The sequence below is a fragment of the Falco naumanni genome, chromosome 9 (assembly GCF_017639655.2).
Source record: "Falco naumanni isolate bFalNau1 chromosome 9, bFalNau1.pat, whole genome shotgun sequence".
In the NCBI taxonomy this organism is placed as follows: Eukaryota; Metazoa; Chordata; class Aves; order Falconiformes; family Falconidae; genus Falco; species Falco naumanni.
Window position 1 is genome coordinate 27,444,032 of NC_054062.1, and position 22,013 is coordinate 27,466,044.

The 22,013-nt window shown below is 42.5% G+C and overlaps 1 protein-coding gene across 2 annotated transcripts; it reads left to right on the forward strand.

Moving 5' to 3' along the window:
* The first annotated feature begins 6,295 nt into the window (after positions 1 to 6,295).
* Positions 6,296 to 14,627, forward strand: SLC35G1 (solute carrier family 35 member G1). 2 transcript variants are annotated; one of them, XM_040607011.1, is made up of 4 exons: positions 6,296 to 6,916; positions 9,397 to 9,533; positions 10,904 to 11,084; positions 11,602 to 14,627. In XM_040607011.1, exons 1-4 carry the CDS (start codon positions 6,555 to 6,557, stop codon positions 12,359 to 12,361), a joined length of 1,440 nt encoding a protein of 479 aa, XP_040462945.1. In that variant the 5' UTR covers positions 6,296 to 6,554; the 3' UTR covers positions 12,362 to 14,627. The 2 variants fall into 2 exon arrangements, with proteins under 2 accessions (XP_040462945.1, XP_040462946.1); XM_040607012.1 differs by lacking the exon at positions 9,397 to 9,533 and having other exon boundaries at positions 6,310 to 6,916.
* The last annotated feature ends 7,386 nt before the right edge of the window (positions 14,628 to 22,013 follow it).

Below are 22,013 nucleotides of genomic sequence, written 5' to 3' on the forward strand. Positions count from 1 at the left end.
AAAATACAATCATACAAATAATCTTCTAACAGCCACAAATGCTGTTATAGAACAGAACAAAACAAAATAAGCAAAAATGATGAGTGGCAACTGTGAGCAATTTCCACTTTCCTCCACTCCTCCCTGGGAGCTTGAACACTCAGTGGCACTCAAGCTGTACTTCTGCTATCTGATTTTTGCACTGTACTGCCTGCCAGAAAAGAAATGTCTAGAAAATCATGATGAACTTCAAAGTTACATAATTTTTATTTCACATTCTCTTCTCTCCACAGTGCTGACTGCTATGAAGAAGGAAGCTAACACTTCCCCTTGTCTACTACTAATTCTCTAAGAAGTTTAGAAAGAGCAGAAAGAGCATGTATTTAATGATTACATTATTTTCACTCACGCATGTTGCAGAATAGCAACTGATATCTGCTGCCTAATCCTGTGTTCTCTATCTATAGTTCAAAGAACATCTGCCCTTCCCTCTTCCAAGCCCTTTGGCTTTGGTAGCTGCATTGAACAAGCTTATATAGTAATGTCTGCGATACGTAAGTGGAAATTTGCACTAAATTAACAGGGCAAGTTGCTAGGCAATTTCCAAGAACTCCTCCAAGGAAGAGGTGGAAAAAACCAAGTAAAGTTATGAAAATTGCCAAACATCATTTTTTGAAAGATCCAGAAATTGGGATGTATTTGGGAAATAATTTTAAATTAAAAAGATGTTGGGGGATGAAAATGTCAAAACATTAAAATTAGAAATTTCCAAAATAAAGCATTTTATTTTGGAAATATAAAAGTTTAAGCAACTACCATGAGGAGATGCTTACCAGGAGAAGCACTCACCTAGGGCAATGCATACATAAATGCCAGCACTCTCATTTCTTCTCTTCTATACATCAAATGCCATCAATGTTTGGGTTTTTTTTCCCTGGATTCCTTGGTCATTTTCTCTTATTTTCTTTTTGTTCACTATGCATTTCAGTATGCACTAGATGATCTTACTCTTTATGAGTAAAGAGTTATTCAAAGGGAACAGAGCTTTAGTTAGTTTTATAGCTCATGTCATAATGTTCTGCATTCCTAGCAATAGCACTGACACATCAGATCAGAAAGTACACTAAGAAAGGGAACATGCCAAGGTTCCAAGCTCTTCACTGCTTAAATGGCCCCAATAAACAACTGAAAAAGGAATTATGAGTTACTATGTTACAGTGAATCCATGCTCCTCTAGTACTAAAAAACATATTATATGCACGACCCTGGAAAAAATTACATATAGTGAGGACTCAGGTACCTTCGACCAACCAAATGAAACAATATGCCTGGATGAAACATCACCCACACTTCTTTTGCCAGAAAGGAGATTTTTCCAAATTCAGGCTTTCGCATTGGTTTCTTTGCCAAGTTTATATTCAACATAGAGTTTCTCCTAAAGAAGTAGAAGTAATAGCCTTGATGATGCATGTTTTTTCAAGCACTGCTAGTTTAAAACATGTAGGAATTATGTTCATTACCTTCACAGTGTCACAGTATAAATGAAGTAAATACACATATATGTGTATGCACCTGGGTTAGAAGCACACAGGGCATGTAAATATTCATTTACCATTAAAAACTCTGTTCATTGAGATTAACTCAGTACATTATGCCTTTTTAGTATGGTATATTTGTTACATGATAACAACAATCTGTAAAACTTCACTGCAGGAAGACAGCAAGTGAGTACCAGGGCAGATGCCGAATGCTGCCTGCCACTGCGCTTTACAGAACTTACAGTGGTTTGCCCTGTGGCAAATACATTTCTGATCAACAAAACCAGTACGACCATTCGTGTTCTGGTCTACCAGTGAGCTACTAAAGTTCACTGTATTGGTTCTCTTAGGTGTTTACGTTCTTCAGTGGACACAAAATGATAAAAAAAAAAAAAAAAAAAGAAGAGAAAGAATCAGATAGCTTTTTTATTATGAGATTAAAATGAAAGATTATTTTGTTCAAGATGTATTAGAATGACAGCCTTTTCCATGTGCCTAAAGAGAACCAAAAAACTACATAGTATTTTTAATTTAAGGATCAACATCTAGATTTGCATAAACTCTTCAGAAGTTTATGTGAAATACAAGAAAGAAAATACTAAGCTTACAGTGTTCAGTGTACATGGAAAATTATTTTTAATTTATCCTCCCATGAATACTAGCTCCAGAGACTTGACTGCTTAGCAAGCAGTGTAGTTAAGCCATCTGAGGATAGAAGCAATGATGCATGATCTTTATGTGACCAAAGCCAGCTAAGCAGCCCACCTTTAATACTGGATTGAAAGCACACTAACAAGTATAGAAGCAGAATTTGAATGTTGTCCTGCTTATTTTTCAATTTTTCAGAAGTAAAAAGAAACAGTCTTTCATTCTGAAAACCACAGAAGTTTTTTGTTACATGTACTCCTTACTTCTACCTGAATGTACTTGTGTCAATACTTTCAGTCTCCTGAACAGCAACTGCTAATAGTGCAATCTGAAAAACGCCATTATAAACAGCCCCAGGATCTCTCCTTTATATTGACCATAATTGCAGGATTATGACAATGTCTTAGCCTATCTCCTGTTCTGTTAGTACTATTCAGTACAACCACTATCTCAGGAGGAAGAAGACTGTGATACTCTGAACAGACTCCTTGACATGAGATTAAATGTTTGTCCAACAATTTTATATCTACATGTGGAAGCAATTTGTGGTGATAGCAAAACTGGGTATCATTCACCATCCATCTTAACAGGGAAGCTGAAAAATACGTCTCTTCGAGCACATCAAATGGACATAAACCCCACTAAGATATGCACTGATGGAGCTGCAGCAGCTCATATGGACTACATCCTCACTGGGCTGCGAGTCTACAGGAGGAGCTCATTACTTTTAATCTTTTTCTTTTTTTTTTCTTTTTTTTTCTTTTTTTTTACTGTGGGGACGACTGGACATTGGAGCAGGTTCCCAGGAAGGTGGTGTAGTTTCCATCCTTGGAGATATTCAGAACCCCAAGGGACACAGTCCTGAACTCTAGATGACCCTGCTTTGAGCAGGGGGGTTTGGACTGGACAACCTTTAAAGGCACCAGATGTGCCCATCAACCTCAGCTATTCTATGATTCCCAAACAACTCTGGGTTGACCAGAAGTTTGAATGAATGACCGGGACAATGAAACTCCTTGGTGCTGCAATAATCATTTGTTTTATGGCATTCAGGTGCAGAGGTAAATGGTTATTACAATGCACTTAAGAGTTGGATCCATTTCAGGAGCTGATAAAGTAATTCTTATGATTTTTTTGTTAAACCTTTTCAGAAGGAACAAATGCAAGTTTGTTATTTATTGTGCTGCTTCCTTTGCACTAGCCTGTATTAGTTTTAATGAATTTACTGCTTGACAACTTAAATCCCAAATCAAGATCTTAAGAGTGGTTTTACAGAATTAGCATTTTTGCAGAATAAAAGCCATCAATACAGACTGCTGTTTTGATTTAAATCTTCTACTATTTTTATAGCTTAAGTAGTACATAACTGTGCTGGCACAGCTATGTTAAGACCAAACTGGGATAGATGTCACCAGGGTGCTCCACGTGCAGTGCCCAGGAATCCAGCCTGCTGCCTTTCTGCCGGCGCTCTGCAGAGCCCTTAGTGCTGTCCTTAGGTGAGGCGAGGAAGGGCTAGTTCAGTTCCAGGGCTCCCTTGGCGTATATTATTTAGTTCTCACTAAACCTCCAAGAGGCAGCAGTGTTTCAAAAAGCTTATTAGGATATCTCAGCAGTGGATAAAAGAAATTATGTGATAGCGGATAAAGTTCTTACAGTCTCATAGAAAACCCCCACGGTTCTCCACAAAACTCATGTAATTGCTTTGTCATTTGTGCCCGCTAGAGTTTCTGAAAAGCCACTCTGAGGAGTCAGAGACAGCACTTGCAGGGAGGGGGATGGAAAGCAAACACCAAAAGATCCCTCACCAGGCACATGGAGCCAGACCAGCAACTCATTGCAGTACTGAGTACTAAGGTCTGTATCTCAACATGCGATGGAACACTGGCTATTTCCTAGCATTTATAATGTCAAAAAACTGCATAAATTCTGGATGAGGATGGGAATATTCCTCCTTTGAAGAGAGTAACCCAAGAAAAATATCTGTGTGGAGGGTGGTGACTACACAGGAGAAGGTGGTTCCCTTTCTGCTCTTATGTTATGGAAACCAGATAAAGGCCAGTGCAGCTGGTGCTGCAATTTAATTTTCAATGGTCAAATTGCCCAGGTTCACTAAAGTTTTTTTCTTACAGACTTTGCACTCAGGGAAGACACTATAGGAGGTCCTTATTGCTCTACTGTTGGTTGCAAGCTGGCAATGTGCTGGAGAAAGGAACAGCTAGTTCTGAGAACAATTATTACACAGACAAGGCTTAATCTGTACTTGAAAGGGCTGCATAAAACATTGACCTGTCACATTTATGCAGCTACTTAATTTTCCAATCTAGGGCAGCGTGACTGCAAATTACATTTGCCTGCTGGTTAGTTTGGGCAGCTGCAACGGCTCTGTCATTTTGGAAGTGCTCTCCTTGGAGAGGAGGGTTGTACCTCACCGGCAGAACTTGGAAACTCTCAAGCCGAGATAATCCTGGCAGTTGGACCAGGAGCAAACAGAACACTTTATGTATCTTGGCATAAAAAAACACTGCCCTTAGATGTTCCCTTTCGAAGCCAGACATGGGGGGGCACAGAGGGGGTTGTTGCAGAGTCTCTTTGGAACCCTCAACAGCGCAGGATTTGGCACTGTGGCACTCCAGAAGTTTACTTTGGGTTCCGTAGTGGCAGTATTATAAAATAAATACCTAGTCTGTAAATTTTTAACAAGTATATAAACAAATAGCCAGAAATCATAAAAACTCACTAGATGTTGTTCTGTGTCTGTACTATGGATTAACTGTTTGGCCTCTGTTTTTTCTTCACTGGAGACTCAAGTCAGCCAGCTGCTGCTGCTGTTGCGGACGGCAGAGGTAACTTGCGCAGTGACGGCAAGGCAGGCTGTGTGGGGGTGCATGTGCGCTGCAAGCCTGCTCCATGCTCGCTGCCCACCGGACGGGCCAGGCCTTCTTCTTAGAGACCTGCGGGACCACCACCCCAGGATGGCTGGCGAGAGGCAGGCTCCATGGCTGTCCTTCACCAGGACTGCTCTGGGGAAGGACAGCTCTGCCTTTGTGTGGCTGGTTCACGGAGCAGTGACCTGTAAAAGCTGCCTTGGAGTACAGAGAAGTGTAAGTGGGAGAGCAGAGGGCTGCCGGGTTTACTTGCATCTCCTGCTCCAAATTAAACCCAACTCCAAGGGACAGGGAAGTGCATCAGGCAAAAGTAACTTTGTTAAGGGTGTCTGGGAAATTTGCTGGCCTGATTCTCTCCCTTTTGTGGGATGTTCCAGCTGCCCTTGCATCTCCACAGAGGCAAGACTTTACAAGCTTTCACCATAGCCTTTGCAGAGGACTATGCTGATAGGAGCTTTGATGAAAGACGTTTGTATCTAGTGCAGCAGATACTTATTTTCTTGGTTTATGGCAAGAGGGGTTCAGATAATATAAATCTTTAGAAATAATCCTGATTTCAACACAAACCTTCAAATTTATTAATTTTCTATTTTTTAGTAGTCGACATAACACATCTAATTTTTAGTTAAGAATAATTTGTGAAGTAATACTGGTCATATTAATGAAATGCTAGCTCTGAGATAATAAAATACTTACGGCCTCTGGTGCTTTAGCATGGGCTATAAAATGTGCTATGTCAGAGACAAGGAAAGCTTGAAATAGCTTTTGTGAAGTAGCTTGAGGGAAAGCTTGGAGTAGTTTGTGTTAAATAGCTTGTATTTATCATTTAGTAAACATTTTGCTGAAGGTATAGATTACATTTCCCCTTGTTAAAAATAAACACTTATTAATTCATGCCGCTAAAAGACGAGTGTGAGCATACATCTCTTCTTTGAATAGAAATTCCTATTTTAATTATTGATAATAGCTTAGCTTGCTTAAAAGGGAAGAATTGTGGCATTTTTCATTTATTCTGCTGCTCTTTCTCTGCACTCGGTGACGGCTAAGGAAAAGGGGCTACTCATTTTTTCTTCCAGGGGCTCGATGACGCAACAACGCCCCTACGGTAACTTTGCGCCGCCGTTTCCCCGCCGGTTCCCCCCTGCCGGCGCCCCGCCTCGGGAGGCGGCTCAGCAGCAGCGCGGCCCGGCCCTGCGGCCCCGCTCCGCTCCGGCGGGGTGCGGGCTCCCCCTCCCGAGGCGCCGCGGCCTCGCTCGTCCCGCCAAGCCCCGCCGAGGCCCAGGCCCCTCGCCCGCCCAGCGCCCTCCGCCGCCCGCCGCGGCTCTCTCCGGGGGCCACCGCGGGCCGAGGGGACGCCGGGGAGGAGCCGGCGGGGCGCTGCCTCCTGCCCCGGGAGGGGGTTCGGTCCCCGCCGGGCGCTCGGGCAGCCATCTGAGGCGGACCGGCCACCCGGCAGCTTCCAGGTGGGGCCGTGACCGCGGGGGTGGCTGCGGCGCGACCTGGCATGGCCGCCCCCGCGCCCCGGAGCGCCGCACACCCGCGGGGCGGGGGCAGGCGGGGAGCCGGGCGGCGCGGGGCGGCGGCACCGCATGCGCAGGAGGCCAGGTGCCCGGCGGGTCGCCAGCGGCCGGCAGCATCGCGGGCGGCCCCGTGTCCTCATGGTGCCGTGTCAGGGCGGCGAGGCCGCCGCTGTGCCGGCAGCGGGCGGGAAGGAGCCGGAGGTGCCGCTGGGCCGGCAGGACGGTGCGGGTGCGGAGCAGCCTTGCCTGTGCCCGGCGCCCGGCATGGAGGCGGCGGGCGCCGAAGAGCACCGCGGTCGTGGCTGCTGCTCGGGTTTGCCCCGGCCGCGCTGCTGTGGGGCACCTGGTGAGGACGGGGAGTCTGGCAGGCGGGGCGGGGGGGGGTGGCCCGCTCGGCCGGGCTGCCCGCTCTCGGGGTGACATTGCCGGCGGGGCGGAGGAGAAGGAAGAGGCCCCGAGGGCACCGGGGCTCGCCGCAGGCGGTGGGGCGCCGAGCGAGCCGGGGCGGCCGCAGAGGGCGGCCCGGCACCTGAGCCCGCCCCGCCGCCGGCTGCCCGCGGGCGGCATCCCCGCCGCTTCCGCGCCGGCCCCGGCTGTAGCGTTCACACCTGGCGCCCGGAGGGGCGCAGGGCGACCGCTGCGAGCGCGTCAGGCCGCGCCCTCCTCCTCCTCCTCCTCCTTCTCCGGGATGGGCCAGCCCCCGAGAAACGAAGCGCACGGCGGGCACGACTCCCCGGTGGCGCCGGCTGGGCCGGGGCCGACCCCGCGGCGGGCGGGCAGGGCGCTGGGGGCCGCGCACCGCTCGCTCCCATCCCGGCGGTAGCGCTCATCCCTCGGGAAAGCGGTAGCTCCCGCCGCCGCAGCGCTAGCGTGAGGCTCGCCAGGTGCGGGTGGAGAGGGGTGCCTGCTGGCAGGGCGAGCGGGGAGAGGGGCGTGAGTGCCGGCAGCCGCCTACCCTGGCCATCCTCACCCGCGCCGCTGTGAGCACGCTTCGTTCTGTCTCAGTCCGTGCTTCGTTTCTGGGACGTGCTGGATCGTTAAAGCCACAAACTTACTGCAAAATGCGTGACGTGTTCTTATAAGTTAAATGTGGCTGCTTTTTAAAACATAAACGCCACCTACAAATAATTTTTGAAGTTGTTATCTGGGGTATTTAGCACGTGTCATTTTTCAGCATCACTGAAAACGTGTTTCTCATTAAATACAGACCATAATTGACTTTCCAGCAGAAAACGGGTAAGATGGCAATCTTTCTCAGCTAGTGGGCTGTGGAGAGGCCAGAAGAGAGAGTGTAGTTCACCTGCAAAATTCATGTTAGTATCACTTCTGAGGCAAAACTCGGGGAAAAAAATATCTGAAATCCTGAGAAACTTGCATTTATTCACCAAACACCCCACCCCCCACCCCCCTTCTTTTTTTCTTTCGGTAGTCTATCCAAGCAAAATTCGTGAGTCAGTGGCTGAACTTTATGAATCATGCCTAGATCCAGTCTGCGTGACCACGCTTAGCTGGCGCGCAGGCTGTTGTGCTCCTGGCACTGCCCGAGGTTAGTGAGAGCGCTGCTCAGCCGCTTGCGGGGTGAGCAACCCATCACCCCTCGCTGGCTTTCCTGAAGGCCTGCGAGAGTCATCTTCTCACTGACCACCTTCCCCATAGCCCATGCTTGTCTGCCTCTGCTACTCAAGATGTGTGCACGTGAGAAACGTGATTTTCTGCAGTGTATGTGTTTTGCAAGTATAAAAACTCTTTGAAAGAAAGCGTGGCATTAATATGCAAACAAAAAGAATTTACACAGAAAACGATGTGTGGCTGGAGGCATTTGAGTAGGACCTAAAACAGGAGTGGATGATTGTTTGAAAGGCTTACGTGTGGAGATGGCCAGGGAATAAAATTGGAAAACCAAGTCTCTAATCTGTAGCCACTCAGAAAAGAGGACTTGGGTACTACTCAAAACTGTTTTTATTTTCAGACTGCTACACTTTTTATTTTTTTTTAAGAAAAAAACATGAATGCTTGAGTATTTTGATAGTGTAGGGCTAGTGTTTGGAGGCTTAATATTTTGTGGGGTGGGAATGTTATCTTAACCTAAGTTCTTACAATATATTTCAAAATAAGTACTTCAGAACTGCAACTCTTTTGTTTTTGGTGGAAGAACTTGGACCATTTCACTTTTAAAAGGAACTAAAACATTTCTTACCACACTGGATACGTGCTTTAGCAATGTGAGAGGCTGATGGCTTAAATTCTAGTATTGCAAGATACTGTTTTTGATAGGCATGGTACGTTGGGTAGCTTACAAAAATGATTTCCTTTTGTTTTTTCTGCTCCTTCAAATCCAAAGCTTAGTTCTGTGTATGAGATCCTTTCAGCTTACTTTGGTTTAGTTTGATTGGTTTTCCATTTCAACACTTCCATTATTTAGATTGGCTTTGTTCTGTAGTAATCAGACAAGCTATCATGCCTGAAGTAAAAGTTAATCTGTTTGTGCTGTGTTCGTCTGTACGCCAGCCTGCGCTTGGATTTCCCGTTTCAGTTACAGGCCAGTCTTGATGCCTCTTGCTTTTGTATTAGAGGTGTTGTTGATTTTGTGGTTCTGTTGTGTGACTGTGGATTAGCATCTTATATAATTAATGGACATTTTTAAAATCAACTCATTTTCGTAGTTGTTGAATGTCCCGTTGCAGTGTCAGTCAGTGTAGTTTTTATAGTAACTTTTATGTAAGTGGCTGTTGCTAAACAGAAATGTTTCTAGTAGAAACTGACATTAATTTTCAGCTGGATTCCTTGAAGAACAGCCCTTCTGCCTACTTAAAATTCTGCTTGCAGGTGTAAAGCCTGGGTCTCTAGAACTGTTAAAGCCAGAACCAATGCTGTACACGCTGTGTCACCCCACAGTCTCAGCTCCCAGGCAGTAAGATGCAGTTTCTCAGCCTTTGGTGGTGATCTCAAGGACAATCAAATTGGTTTGTGACAAGTTTTGTTAATTTAAAAAAGCCCACGCACCTCAAACAAAACAAACCCCCCGCAAAACCATATTTAGTTGCTAAGCAACTCACAGCAGTGCCCTGCTGATGATATTTTAGGAGATCCTAAGGCTTACGGGCTTCCACGCTAATGTGAGAACACCGCGAACACTGCCTTAGGTGCGTGGAGTTCTCACTCTTACCTTCAGAGGGTGTTCCAGCAGAAAAGGTAACTCCCAATGCTTTAGACAGACAGAGAGAAAAGAGAGAGTGAGGTAACATCCCAGTCAAATATTTAGATGGGTTCTCTTTGCCGTGGTGTTCACCTCTAGGTTCAGTGGAAACACTGTTCCTCTTATGCAGCACAGCAGTAAGGGAAAAGGCTGGTTTCTTTGGAGACCGTGTTGAGGTCAGCAGCAGTTCACCCTCTCTGCTTGCTTGCCTGCCTTTTTTTTTTTTTTTTTTTAAAATTGTCGAGGGTGGAGATGGGTGGAACGAGGAAGAGTATGTCCCTGAAAAGAGCCTGAGGGAATGGGGAAGCTTGAATAGAAAGTATTAGACTTGGGAAACTACAACTACTTCAGGAAGAGAAAGTTTGATAAATAAGCATACAGTAAGGTGAAACTGAGGTCTTCATGGAACTGTGGTAGATATCAGTACGTTAAGCAGGCCTATGATATTTTAAAAGTAGTCACTTAAATTTCTTCTGCTTAAAAATGTGTATTTGATGTTTATTTGGAGAAAATATTTGCGTTCTTACAGAAAGATAAAAAGTTATGTAAAACTTCAGAGGGTCTAGGTCAAATTTAGGGTGATTTAACTGCAAGATAAGCATGAAGTATAACAAAAATGAGGTTCTCTACACAATTTTTACATTGTGAGCTAGGAAATTAAATTTTTGCTTATGAACCTTAATTTACTTAATAATCAGGTAATTCCCAAGGTAGTAATTTTCAGTGTTTCAGAATCTGACCATGGACCATTTTGCAGTCAGTTGTATTTCTTGGTCCTTGGGTGGTGGTCAGAATCATACTATTAGCCCTATAGTGAATCATCCAAACTAGCCTGATGCCTCTGAGGAGTAAAGCCTGCTAAGTCATATAGAACCGTGGGAAGTTTTGTATCCAAAGTGTTAAGAGTTCATCTCTTGTCTTGTGTTTTAAGAAAAAAAAGGAGACCTTTAGTGGTCAGTGAAATGCATTTTCAGGGGAAGTCTGGTAAATACACGTAGTATTTGCATGTTTCTTTTGCTTCCCCTGTCCTCTACCACAAGAATAGCTACAACTGTATGGAGCACTGGAGTATGTAGAGCTGCCTGACCTAAGAAATCTTCTAATAGATCATTATTAACTGGAGTTTATTTGTTGCAGGAGCAAAGAAGAAAGCTGCTTGTCCAGGACTTGGGCTGTTTTATACCGTACTGTCTGCCTTCCTTTTCTCAGTGGCCTCTTTATTTCTTAAAAAAATAGATGATGTACATTCAGTGGAAGTGAGTGCATTTCGATGTGTTTTCCAAATGGCATTTGTTCTTCCTGGTTTAATATACTACAAGTAAGTGAAGCAAACATTTAAATTGAAAGTTTTTTCTGAAAAGTAGATCTAGAATTATCACTCAGTTAAATCCGATTGCAAGATAATTTTAATTTGGACTTCATTTGCATAAGTGCCTTTTTTATTAGTTGATAGTATCTTAATACAATTCAGAAAACTGAAAATCTTTGACTCCTTGAATTGTAGGGTTTTCTACAGGAATTATGTGAAATGTATCGATCTTCCATTAGGTAGTGTTCTCAAAAAATTGGAGGTAATTTGTAGACAGTTTTGGGTTATTTTGCAAGCAAAGAGTTAATAGCTAGAAGATCAGGTTCTGGAATCTGAATATAATTGGGGGTGGTGGTGGGAATAAACTGGTCTGTGGTGAAACAGTTTAAAATATTTTGGTATTTTGTAAGTCAGTCATCCAGAAAGGTGTGTACAATCTAGAAGGGTGTGTATATTTAAATGTAATTGGATGTTGGTCATGAAATAAGCAAGCCAGTGACATTAATGTGTCATTTCTGTTTTTCAGAACAGGGTTTCTGGGACCAAAAGGTAAAAGAATTTTTCTTTTCTTCCGAGGATTCCTTGGCTCTAGCGCAATGATTCTTCTCTACTACGCTTTCCAAGTCATGCCGCTAGCTGATGCCACTGTTATAACTTTTAGCAGTCCTGTTTTTACATCGTTGCTGGCATGGATCTTTCTCAAAGAGAAATACAGTATTTGGGATCTTCTGTTTACCCTCTTTGCAATCACTGGAGTGGTTCTTATTGCCAGACCACCGTTTCTGTTTGGGTCAAACGTAACGGGAATTGAAGGAAGTTACACAGACCATCTTAAAGGAACTATAGCAGCAATTACAAGCACAGTATCTGCAGCTTCAACTTTTGTTATACTAAGGAAGGTGGGAAAATCTGTGCATTATTTTTTGTCAATTTGGTATTATGCAGTTATTGGTTTAATTGGCTGTATTATAGCGTTGTTTGTTTTGAATGAATGGCGTTTACCATATTGTGGTAAAGATAGGGTTCTTCTAATATTAATAGGCTTGTTGGGGTTAGGGGGTCAAATATTTCTCACAAAAGCATTACAGATAGAGAAAGCTGGACCTGTAGCCATAATGAAAACAATGGATGTGGTGTTTGCTTTTATTTTACAAATTCTTTTTCTCAATCATCTGCCAACTTGGTGGACTGTGGGTGGTGCCCTTTGTGTAGTAGCCAGTAGTTCTGGAACTGCCATTCGTAAGTGGCGACAAAGCTTGAAAAAAGCTAAACAAAATGAAATCTAACAATACAGACACCTAATTCATTACAGAAACAAGCAACCTTGACATATATATACAATATTTATTTTTATTTATTTAAAATATCTCATTTAGCAAATTGTAGTACCAAGTTACAGCCAATAAAGTAAGTTGTTGGGTTTTTTTAAGAAAACAAAATCGAGGATGTTTTAACAACTGATTAGGTATGTGCTTTTCTTTCTCATATGTAGGCATGCAGATACGAGAAATAGAAAGATACTTAAAAGTTTCTTGCTTCCTATCAAAAGTGGACAGTAGTGTTTTGGCTTTCATTTTCCTAGAATTCCCGATTCTCCACTTAGACCCTTTCTCCATTCTTTTGAGCAGTGGAAATCAGTCTCCCAGGCTTACTTAATACTGTTCTCTGCTTGATTACCAGAGGGGTGGCAGTATAAAAGATAGAAGGGAATGAAGAGTTATAATCCTATGAACATCCAACTTTTATAGAACAGATAAAGCTTGTACATTTACAAGCCTTCTAATTATTTTTTTTTTTTGCACAAAACAGATGCCAAATGGGGTTTTATTTTTAATTTGGATTCTAAAAGAAAAAAGGCTATTTCATCTTTCCAATATCAAGAGAAAATTAACTTGTGCAAATTATCTATCAGCTTTGCTTTCTTTAAAAAATAGTTTAAAATGTTTGCACTTCTTCTACAGACATAATGAAACAACCTAATCCCTTTCTTTCAATGTGATTTCCCAATAAACATCTTCAGTTGCTGCAGTCTCGGTGATGAGACACAACAGTTAATTGTATGCCACTCGTAAATTAGCCATTTCTTGTGGTATGGAATGTTATGCTGTAGCTGCACTTTTCTTTATTCTATGCAAAAGATTATAGGTTTTAGGTATTTAATATAGATTATTTTAAATGCTGCTTATGACCCTTTTTGTTTAGGTTCTTTTGTACAAAAGTTCTTTATGAGACCAAGTGTAAGTCGTCTTGGCCTTCATAAAGTTCGGAGGATTTACAATAAAGCATTTTTCTGTTTCCTAAGAATTTAAAAGAGTGCAGGGTAATTGCAGTTTCACAGGAAATGAAGGTTGGCCCAGGTCATAGCAGAGATTCTGCAGAACAGACTTGAGGAGAGCTTGATGGGGTGGTGGAGCTATGGATATACATCTCTAAGATGTGGAGTGAGCCACACTACATCTGGCAGTGCTAGTGGGCATCTTCAGCCCCATTTCTCCACATGGCCCTTTTAAATCTGCAGTTAGTCACTTCTTACACATCTTCTCATTTTTATAGGCTTTATCTTGATAGCAACAAATATTAAGAAAAATGCTCTTAGTGTCCTTCATGTTTGAGGAGGAATATATATTTAGTTTCAGGAAGGGGGATTTTCCCAAATGGAGTCTTACGTACTTTTGGGTCTTGTCTCAGTAGTGCTTAAAGAAAATTTTGACTTGGATCTTTATTTGGTCCTTTGTATCATAAGGTGGTTGTCAGTTATTTGCTCACCTTAGCTTTTTTCTAAAAGAGAATGCTGTGTTCTGTAGACTTGATACATGGTAGGTTTTGGTTTTGTTTGATTTTTTTTTTTTTTTTTTTAACAAAATCACTAAAGTTGGCTGATATTTTCTTATTTTGATTTACAGATGTCTAGTCACATATCTTTTCTTTTGACAATAAGCATTGCATCCTGGCAGGGCAGATCTAGGTACTTGTGTCCTGAAGGACTGGAATGTGTATCTACTTCAGGATGCACTGGATGTGAGGAGCCATCTGCAACAGGTTTCGGGGGTGGGAAGGAAAATAGACTGCATTTTTTACTGCTTAACTTCACGTTTAATATGGATGTGTTTGAGTTGACACTTCTAAAGGTGTGGTTCCAAAGCAGTTCAGATTGATGTAAATCTGGGTTGTCAGCTAGTCCTGCTCCCTCCCGTTGGCTCAGTGCTTGTGCTTACGTGGTTTTGTGGTGAGCTAGCCCTGGGAGCTGATCTGGCTACGTAACTGTTTAGTAAGGTTGTCAGAGAGGGCAAAACCAGAGTAGCCTGAGCTTGATTAGAGTGTGAAAACATTAGGAAGGGGAATTAGATCATATAATAGAATCATTTAGGTTGGAAAAGACCTTTGAGATCATCAAGTCCAACCGTTAACTTAGGGCTGCCAAGTCTATCACTAAACCTAAGCACTGTATCTGCCAGTCTTTTAAATACCTCCAGGGATGGTGATTCCACCGCCTCCTCGGGCAGCCTGTTCCAATGCTTCACCACCCTTTCAGTGAAGAAATTTTTCCTAATACCCAGCCTAAACCTCCTTTGGTGTAACTTGAGGCTGTATCCTTTTGTCCTTTTTTAGTTTTCTGGGAGAAGAAACTGACCCCCACCTGCCTAAAACCTCCTTTCATGTAGCTGTACAGAGCAATAAGGTCCCTCCTAGATCTCCTCTCGTACAACGTACAAATGTTGATTTGTCAGTACAGAATAAAAATAATGTGGAAGCTTATATAAAAAATCTTTAGGTTGTATTATTTCAATTAATCTTGTTCACGCTTAGTGGAGAAGAACAGCCTACTGAAGAAAGGACTGTTTTCTTGCCCTTAATACATAAGGAAGTGTAGAAGATAACCTGAGGTGAAATCAACAACCCAATACAGTGATTGGTAATTTTTCTGTCAAGTTCTTGCAGAAACACTTTTGATATATTTCCATACCTGTGGTGCCAAATGATTTTTTTTTTCTTTATCCAAATCTATAGGGTTTCCTTATGGCTCCATCTACTTATTTCCTTTTGCTGTTCTTAAACCTTCCTAAATACTTAAGTTGTTAAAAATAATTATAATCTAAATAAGATCCTGTGTTAGAGGCCATTGTGTTTTTTGGAACATTATTTTGATTTTGAGCCATCTTTTAGAGAACTGTTTAACTAGTGTGAGAATGAAGAACTTGACTAGGGCTTCTCTAGTCATAAAGTATGACAAGCTAGCTTCTATAACTAGCTTTTCTAGATGATATTGGGGATGGAAGACACTTAAGCTTTAAGGTTGTTTTTCAACCACTTCAATTTTTAAATTTTTCTTCCTCTCAAATGGAGGTTAAACCCCTAAATTTTAGTTGGAAGCCTTGAAGAGAATACCCTAAAATGCTGGTGGGTTTTTTTAATGAAAAATATTTCTTACAATCACATTAAGATGGTTAAGCTTTTTTTTTCTTCAGAACTTAACAGTTTGAGAATCTGAAATGAAGCTGGCTGAATGTTGATCCTTTCAGATTCTTAGTTTTACTTTTTTCTAATAGAGTTTTAATTTTAAAAAAAAATTTTTAGCATTTTAATACAGCAAGTTTCTCAGGGTCAAATGTTATTTTTCTGAGCTTTTAGTCAGAAATGTATTATTAATGTTCATCACCTGTAATGTCCTGTTGTGATCTTTGCAGTATTTTTAAGTTTGATAAATTTATTTTTCTAATAGAAAGTCCATCCTTTGTGGTATGATGGAATATTGTTACATTGCAATTGCTATGCCATAAAGTTGTTTCTTTTGAATTTCAACACGTTAATGCAGTGTAGTGATTTCAGTGGATCCTGAATAGAAAGAGTAATAATTATTATTGATTGTTTTGCACCTCAGCACAGGGTAAAAAGATGTAGTTGTTACTGATGCATCACAGAATGTTTCTTATGTTCTTTACTATGCAAACCACTGTAATCATCTGTTGTCTTCAGTGGGACTTCACAGCCTTAAAGCCTTGTATACCTGACTCTTCTATAGAAAGCTGGCTGAAAAAGTTATGTACTGTCACTGTGCAGCAGCCAATTTCTTTCAGGTTACGTTGGTTGTCAAAGTGTGCTCTAAAAGCTGTCTGCATACACCTACACTAAGAATTTGACAAACTCAATTGTGTAGGCAAGGGCAGTCTATGTAATTAAAACGGAGTTCCTGCATTTGTCCAACACCAGGCATGAAGTGACCTCAGCATAATAGCGTCAATGAAATGACTAGTTCAATCTGTCCTTTTTCTTCTGAAACTAGGCTTTTTCCCAGTTCCAAAAACTGTTCTAAGATGGCTCTTCCTGTAAATGAAAACAAGATAGATAGTACTACCCTTGGTCATCATTCAGTACAAACGCTTCCCCCGGCCCTGTAGTACTTTCTCTCCCTTGAGCTTTTGTTCAAGAGCTGTCTGTTGGAAGAAGGTTTAGTTCTAGAGAGGTAGCCTCTTAAGTTATTTCCTTGCCAATGAGTGTTAATTAACCAGGAAGTCAGTTCTCCAGTTCTCTAACCATGGTAACCATGGTATGCTCATCTGTGGCACCAGCCCCGCAGGGGTAGTAGGAGCATGATCTCTGTCCCTGCATGGGGTCAGGGTTGGTAATGCTGGCAGCAGATGTGGAACACTTTCTTCAGCAGGACGTTGCAGTGACCAGCAGAATGTTTTTGTGGTCATAACTGCCTGTCCATCCAAAGAAAAGTCATGGCTTTATGTTCCTGCAGGTGCAGGTAACTTCAGGGTGGAACATACATAGACTTCTATGGTGATAACACTTCTGTATATCAGAATGAGTAATTTCCTATGTTATGTGAGTTACTGTTTGACAAAAAGGGGGTAAAAATACCCTCAGCATGAATTAAATGATTTTTACGATGTCTTGTTTATTGCTAAATATATATTGAATTATATGTTTTGTAGAAGTTACTGGCTTTGTTATGTAGTAGTATATTTTTATAGACTATTCTTATATATTGAAATGTTAAGAATATTTTCGTAAGAGATTTATATTCATCATTGCTAATAAAATGAACCTGAAGAATTAATGTCTGGTTTTGCATTGAGTAGTAGAACATACTTAAATGTAGTGAGATTGTCAAAGCTTTATGAGAGAACCGTTAATCATACAGTCCCTGTTAAATATGATCATATGCCTCGTTCTGCTACTGTTAGCATACAGCATCACTTTTTATGCCCTGCGACAAGCTAGAGATGAAAAGAGGCTCCATCAGCTTCCATACAGCAATTTCTTAACTGGAAACTGTGGCACTGACAGGTCAGTGAAGTTAAATTTTCGTGTCCAAGTGGCAGTTTGCTTTTGTGAGTGTTTTGTTTGTTTTTTGTTTCATTTCTGTACATTATGATTTCATTTCAGGTCTTGCCCCTTCTGTCACAAGGTGATCCTAAATTAATCCCTAAATGCTTGCCATTATCTAATGTTTCAGTAATTAACTGTTGACCAAAAAGGAAAAAGAAAAAAAAATTACTTCATTGGAAAACCACCACCATTGCTCAGTTTTACAAAAAGATTGTAGTACTTTTTCAATTAGCCTTATGACAGTGCTTCCTCCTGCACTATTGTCTGGCTCTGTAAGAGCAGAAGACACTAGAACTGGACAAGGGTGTTGGCCTACTTGAGAGCTTTGTGCATATAATGGATCTTTATTTCTGGGTGTGACTTGACTTGTCTTCCCTCATCTATTTTTCCCTCTATAATGCTGAGTTACATAGCGAGGAATTACTAGCAGTGTTAGCCTGTCTGTCCAGCACCCTCTTCTTCACCTTGCGTGCTCGAAAATTAACTCACTGTAGGATGACTTGACAACATCTGTTTCTCGGGCTCAAAAGTAAAAGAAAAGTACTTTCAAGAGAGCTTACTGTGCCTGGCATGGACAGGAGACTAATTGTGAAAGAGCTTTGTGGAGAAACTTTGCAGATTTCTCTCGGCAGTTCTGTAGGTTCTTGGGAACAACTATAAATATATGGAAACATATGCTTTAAGGGAAAGGAATAAAGCTGTTTGGATAGACAACATTAAAGTCTTGCTTATTTACAAATGGATAGTGACATAGCACATGAAGAGATGAGGGCTATTACTGAATCCTAAGACTCTTGAAACAAAATTCTAGAATTATGTCTACCCACTCCAAAAACAACAAAAAAAGCAAGCAGCAAAGTGATCAAAGGGTTTCAAAGGAAAAAGTGTTCTCGTTATTACTTGGAAAATAAACTTCACTAAAGTGGCAAAATACAAGCAGTGCGAATTATCCCCTTATTGACTTGATAAAGCAGTCTTTGTATGCTGAGCAGTACATGAGATACAATATGCAGATGAACTGTTCAAATAGGTTTCAGCTGATTTTTCTGATTCTTCAATTAGCTTTGTGTTGAACTTTATTTTCTGACAGGATTGAATGAAATTCCCACGTTGTCCTGTCAAGTAGCAGTAAATTCTGGAAAGGATAATGAGAAACTACTTTGTCATTAGAACTGATTCACTGAGCAAAGAGAAAATGAGAGGTTTGAGTTCTTGCCCTGCTGGTATAAAGTGATTCTGGGGTCTGTGTGAAAGAGGTGGAAAGAAAACCTGTTTCCTCATCAGCCAGTATCAAGTTCCTTTTATTTCACTCTGTATTTTGACTGTTCTGTCAGTAGGTGGGGCTGTCTTTCTGAATTTATTTCTTAATGTGTAAAATTACACTAAACTGTTAAAAATGCAAATCCACAGTTTTAGACAATGGAAGTTTCAATACAGTGTGATGTACACAATGTAAATACCCAAATGTGAGTAGGAGTCTAGGTGCTATTGAAGTACTTAAATGACTACACAGGATGCTGCTCAGCAGACCCCTGAATAATCTCTTAAACTGTTTTCTCTGATGTTTTAAACTGCATCTTGCACCCTCTCTCAGGGCAAAACATTCTCGAGGGTACAGGAGGACTTCAGCAATGCTCTGTCTCAGAATTCTGGGGAGCAAGGGGACAGTGGGCCTGCCGCCTGCATGTGAACGTCAGTGAATTGAGAAAGGGATGTTGTAATGAAATTAGACATCTTGTTGGTAATGGCCATAGAATCATTTAGGTTGGAAAAGACCTTTAACATCAAGTCCAACTGTTGACCTAGGACTGCCAAGTCCATCACTTAACCATGCCTCTAAGCATCGTATCTATGCCTCTTTTGAACACCTCCAGGGATGGTGATTCCACCACCTCCCTGGGCAGCCTGTTCTTCACCACCCTTCCAGTGAAGAAATTTTGCCTCCTGTCCAATCCAAACCTCCCCTGGTGCAGCTTGAGGCCGTTCCCTCTTGTCCTGTCGCTTGTTCCCTGGGGGCAGGGCCCGACCCCCCCTGCCTACAGCCCCTGCCAGGCAGCTGCAGGGAGCGATAAGCCCCCCCGAGCCGCCCCCTCCCCAGGCTGAACAGCCCCAGCCCCCTCGGCCGCTGCTCGTGCGACTCGTGCCCCAGCCCCTGCCCCAGCCCCTCAATGTCTGTCTTGTAGCGAGGGGCCCAAACTGAACACAGGATTAGAGGTGAGGCCTCCCCCGTGCCAAGGATGGGGCACCATCACTGCCCTTGACCTGCTGGCCACGCTGTTTCGGACACCAGCCAGGATGCTCTTGGCCTCCTTGGCCCCCTGGGCACAGTGCTGGCCCATGCCCAGCCGGCCGTCAGCCAGCACCCCCAGGGCCTTCCCCGCCAGGCAGCTTCCCAGCCGCTCTGCCCCAGCCTGTGGGGCTGTGTGGGGCTGCTGTGACCCACGGGCAGGACCCAGTTCTTGTTGAACCTCATACAACTGGCCTCAGCCCATCAGTTCAGCCTGTCCAGATCCCTCTGCAGAGCTTCTCTGCCCTCCCGCAGGTCAATACTCCTGCCCAACTTGGTGTCATCTGCAAACTCACTGAGATTGCACTCAATTCCCTTGTCCAGATCGTTGATAAAAGATATTTAACAGGCCTGGCCCCAGTACTGAGCCCTGGGGAACACCACTTGTGACCAGCCACCAGCTGAGTGTAACTCCATTTGCTACCACCCTTTGGGCTTGGCTGTCCAGCCAGCTTTTAACCCAGCATGGAGTACACCCGTCCAACCCATGGGCAACCAGTTTCTCCAGGAGAATGCTGTGGGAGATGGTGTCAAAGGCTTTACTAAGGTCCAGGCAGACAACATCCACAGCCTTTCCCTCATCCACTAGGTTGGTCATCTTCTCATAGAAGGAGATCAGGTCGGTCAAGCAGGACCTGCCTTCCATAACCCCATGCTGGCTGGGCCTGATCCCCCATTTTCCTGCATGTGCCATGTGATGGCACTCAGGACAATCTGCTCCATAACCTGCCCCAGCACCGAGGTCAGGCTGACAGGCCTGTAGCTCCCCAGATCCTCCTTCCAGCCCTTCTTGGAGACAGGCATCACATTGGCCAACCTCCAGTCTTGCGGGACCTCCCCAGTTAGTCAGGACTGTTGATAAACGATGGAAATGTTACTGGATATGGTACAGTCTGTATATCTAGCATATGTTCTAAGCATTCTTTAAAAAATAAAAAGAGGGGGAGGAATGACAAGTACATTCTCTATTATATCTGGGGTAATTTGTGATGAGTTAGGATGAATTTAGTCTACTAGTTCTGATTTTGCATAGAAATAGAAAACATATGCTGTCTGAGCTCTTGATCAGCACATTAAAACTACTGCCTCCTGCTTTTCTGTTGTTTGGCAGATTTACAACAATATTTTCTGTTCCACTCTGATTTTTATTTTGGGGCTAGAGTGAGATCCCTTTATAGTTCTTGAACAGGTTCTTGGTGCAGGTGCTGAGGCGGGGAGGCTCTATTCCTCTTCTAGCACCTCACCCCCAGGGCCTTACTGCCAAATATTTCCAATGGCAAGGTTTCCCAGGTGTGCTGGAAGAGCCTCTTCAGTTGGACCAGCTGGTTAAATGGGGAAGTTATGCAGGCTTTTGAGCATAGACACACCACACCTGAAGCCTGGTAGAGTTGGGAACGGTTGTTCCAAATTCAACTTAATTTAGAGGAGGGAAGTATTAGAAAGGGAGGAGATGATACATTTAACTACTATAGTGAGCTAGAAAAAATACTTGTCAATTTGTTTCCATTGGAAGGTTGGCTGGAGGATTTTTTGCTGGTGTTAGCTGGCACTGGTATGTGGTGTTCCATTTAATAGGAAGTACTGGACAGTTTTTGGGAAGCCAAGCAACATTAAAGGAGAAAAAAAGCTTTCTAATATAACTTGGAAAAGCTATGTGGCAAATCCATTTTATTTCATATGAAGTGCACTGTAAATCAGATCTTAATATTTACTTTCTAATATCCCGTTTGTAATTTATTTCTTAAAACAAATATTCCTTTATATTACCATAAAAACTCTTCAGTCACTATTGAGTTTTGATCAGGAAGCGAAGGAAAAAGCTGTATGCTTTTAAAAAGTAATCCTGATTGTGCTGGGTTTTTTTTTACTTTACCAGAAATATTTCATGCCAACCAATGCCTTGTAATAGATGTGTGTTCAATTTCTTCATTAGACGTCATCTTTATACAATATGAATAAGGCCTTGTGTTCTACAGTTAGTAGTAACATACATAGGAAGTCTCTATGAAAACACAGCCAATGTTCTTTACTCTTGTCCTATGGCAAAACATTTACATTAATAGTAAAAATGGAGAGTGATAAAGAAATACCACAATCTGAAATGTCCTATGGGAGGACTACAGAGAACAAGGTAGCTTTTTCTACCCCAGAAGCCTGGTTTGCTCATGTGATTCATCTCACTACTCTGCTATACTTGCTGGAGCCATATAGCTGTATTTCCCTTGCAGTTCAATAGTCCTTAATCTGTAATAAAGGTGGCTAATTTCAATGTAAGATGTTATCAGTACAGTTAGGCTATATTGTATGTTCAGGGA